Genomic DNA, 2,725 nt, shown 5'->3' on the forward strand with positions numbered 1-2,725 from the left:
TAGATTTCAGCATATATATATATATATATATATATATTCCTTTCTCACTTTCTGGAGTATAAGAAGTCCAGGAATAATGAATACCAAAAAGCTTTCAATCCCTTATTATTAACATTCTTGTAAAAATATCATCAAATGTTTAGTTTCAGTGGTGGAGAGTTTATTTCTACATTAACATTTTAGATCTTTAATACTTTGAATGCCTAATTTCAAGAATGACACATGTTAATTCTGTTGACTGCAGCCTTGACTGCAGCTGACTGTGAGCATTTCTGCAATATCTAAAGATCAAACTCATTCAGGAAAAAAGAGAAAATATTTTTTCCTAGCTAAATACAAGATTAAGTATAAAAAGCACAAATCGAAGCAGACACAAATCGAAACAAAACCCAGAGCTTCAAACGGGTCCTTCTCAGTCCAGTCATGCTGGCCAAGCAAACCCTAGATGGATTCAAATTTGTGAAATATGTGGGTGAACTAGAACCAGATCCAGAATGGAAACAATATGGGCCAGCAGTCAACACCTTGTTATAAATTTAGTCTTCCTGTTAGAAAACAAATGCAGCAAGCATGTTTCATAGCAACCAAATCTCTTGACAGGCAAAGTCAGAAGCAAAAGTTCTCAGCTCAATGATGGCAACGGATTTTGCCACTTTTAATGTGTATCTCTACAGTCCGAGCAATAAGCTAATCCCCTGCATAACGCTCCTGAGACAGCTCACCACACCTTTTCTGAGTTACCTATTCCAGGGCCTTGACCCACAATTTCTGCGATCCCAGTTATCATTCTACTTCACCCATATTTTAAAAATTCAGGTCTGTGTCAGTTATGCTGTGTTGACCATGACTGAACAAGTTTTAACCAGTTCAAAGTCCTGAAGAAAACAAAACACAACAATTACGACATATAAATCAGATTATTGTAATTCACAAGAGGAAAAGACAAATATATTTTTGCAAACTTAATAGAAAGCATTTACATTTATACTTTATGCTCAGATTTAGCCAAGAGATACCTTAAAATATCCATGTGCATTATTTCTCTGTCCCAGCCAAAAGGTTGTCCCCAAAGGCAAGTCCATGTAGGGCTGTTCTACTACTCTTTCATAAATTCTGTGAAAAAAGGAATACCAGAGAAGGAACATGAGTATACAATCATTACACATCATCTTTCATTTTCTGGGTGGAGAACATTTTACTTACTTATTGCAGTCAATGTGTAAAACCAAATGGGAGGCACTGATGGCTAAGGAGAGTTTGTGCCACTTGTCATCAGCCAGAATGTAAGGAAATACTTCTGTGTGAGGATGGTGACTGCCTGAGCGGTAATGCAGTCTTACTTCATTCCGATGGCCACTGCTCTCTAGTTCCAGGTACCTGCACAATGAAGGAGAGCCACACAGAAGCTGTTGTAAACATAACATAAAGTGAAAAAATGATTGGAAGGGTCTCTGCCACAGAAAAGATAGAGCAGACAAACTTTTGTCAAGTCTTCCAACTCAAAACTGGACATTATACATAAAACAAGCATCAGAAGAGTCTGTAATTTGGAGAGAAGAAGGAAGTTGTCTAGGGAACTTGTCACCTAAAGAACAAAATAATAGTGAACTTCCTTGGTGTTTCTTTAGCCACGTGTATCCCAGACTTGGAACTGAAGAGGTCAGCAAATTGGAAACAACAAATTCAGAGCAAATGAGAGGGGGGGGAAAAAAAAGCCTTAACAAAAGCCTATTCTATCTAGCCAAAGGACTAGGAAAGGGAATGCCTAGAAAGAAAGGAAACTTTTAGACAATACCCATTCTACTCAGCCAACTATTAGGAAGAAACTAAGGGTACACTCCCATTCATGCCATCACAATCTAGGTGAGGAGACTAGAGGTCCCCCTTCTTGAGGCAAGCACAAGGTGCTCCAAACCTCCTCTGGGGTGGGGTAGAGAAGACCAAATAAAGAACAAAGACTTTCATCCTTGTTACGGTCACTATAGGGTTGTTGTGAGTCAGAATCGACTCAATGGCAGTGGTTTTTGGGTTACCTAGTAGTAAGGCCACCTGCCACATCAGTTGAAACCACATGTAGAGCTTGGATTTCTACTTCCACCTTGCTAAAATGATGTACACTTCCCCCTTCTTCATTGGGATGGTGTCAGATGACACTTAGTAGAAAGTTATTATTACTTAACAGCAAAGAGATTACCGAGAGACTGTAAGGGAAACTGGGTCTCCCATCCCTACCCACAAACAGCAGAAGCTCCCCCGTAAAATGTCATTGATGGCCAACTGGGGAGTCTGGACTTCTATGTCCACCCAGCAGTAAAAAGGTTATGCCACTCCCCCTTTTATAAGACAATATGATGTAAACAACAAAGAGGTATATCATAAATAGAGGATAATCTCCACAATATATAAAAAGCACCTCCAAATCTATAGGGAAAAGTAACTGACCAGATTCATACTATGGAACAACACGCTGCTCTCTTGTGGTACTCAATTGTTCTGACATAAAACAATTCCACATGTACTATTGAGTAAATAAGCAAGCAAAAAACTTTATATAGTCCTATTTTGATAGATAAAAACAAACTATGTATATCTGTTTAGAGAGAAAACTGTCAAGATGATTCCATACCAAATTGCTAATAGTGGTTACTTCAGACTGTACACTAAGGAAAAGGGGATCAGAAACTTCCTATATATTTTTAATCTCCATGAATTTGAATTTTTTTTC

The 2,725-nt window shown here is 38.2% G+C and overlaps 1 protein-coding gene across 3 annotated transcripts in view; it reads right to left on the reverse strand.

Moving 5' to 3' along the window:
* Positions 1 to 2,725, reverse strand: part of NELL2 (NEL-like 2 (chicken)) — a 646,329-nt gene that overhangs the window by 450,891 nt on the left and 192,713 nt on the right. For all 3 annotated transcript variants that reach the window (XM_006865319.1, XM_006865320.1, XM_006865318.1), the window contains 2 exons: positions 1,204 to 1,377; positions 1,017 to 1,113 (listed from right to left, as the gene is read on the reverse strand). In XM_006865319.1, coding sequence (XP_006865381.1) covers positions 1,017 to 1,113; positions 1,204 to 1,377 — 271 coding nt within the window. The remainder of the gene's footprint in view (positions 1 to 1,016; positions 1,114 to 1,203; positions 1,378 to 2,725) is intronic.

This window comes from Chrysochloris asiatica, unplaced genomic scaffold, assembly GCF_000296735.1.
Source record: "Chrysochloris asiatica unplaced genomic scaffold, ChrAsi1.0 scaffold00077, whole genome shotgun sequence".
In the NCBI taxonomy this organism is placed as follows: domain Eukaryota; kingdom Metazoa; phylum Chordata; class Mammalia; order Afrosoricida; family Chrysochloridae; genus Chrysochloris; species Chrysochloris asiatica.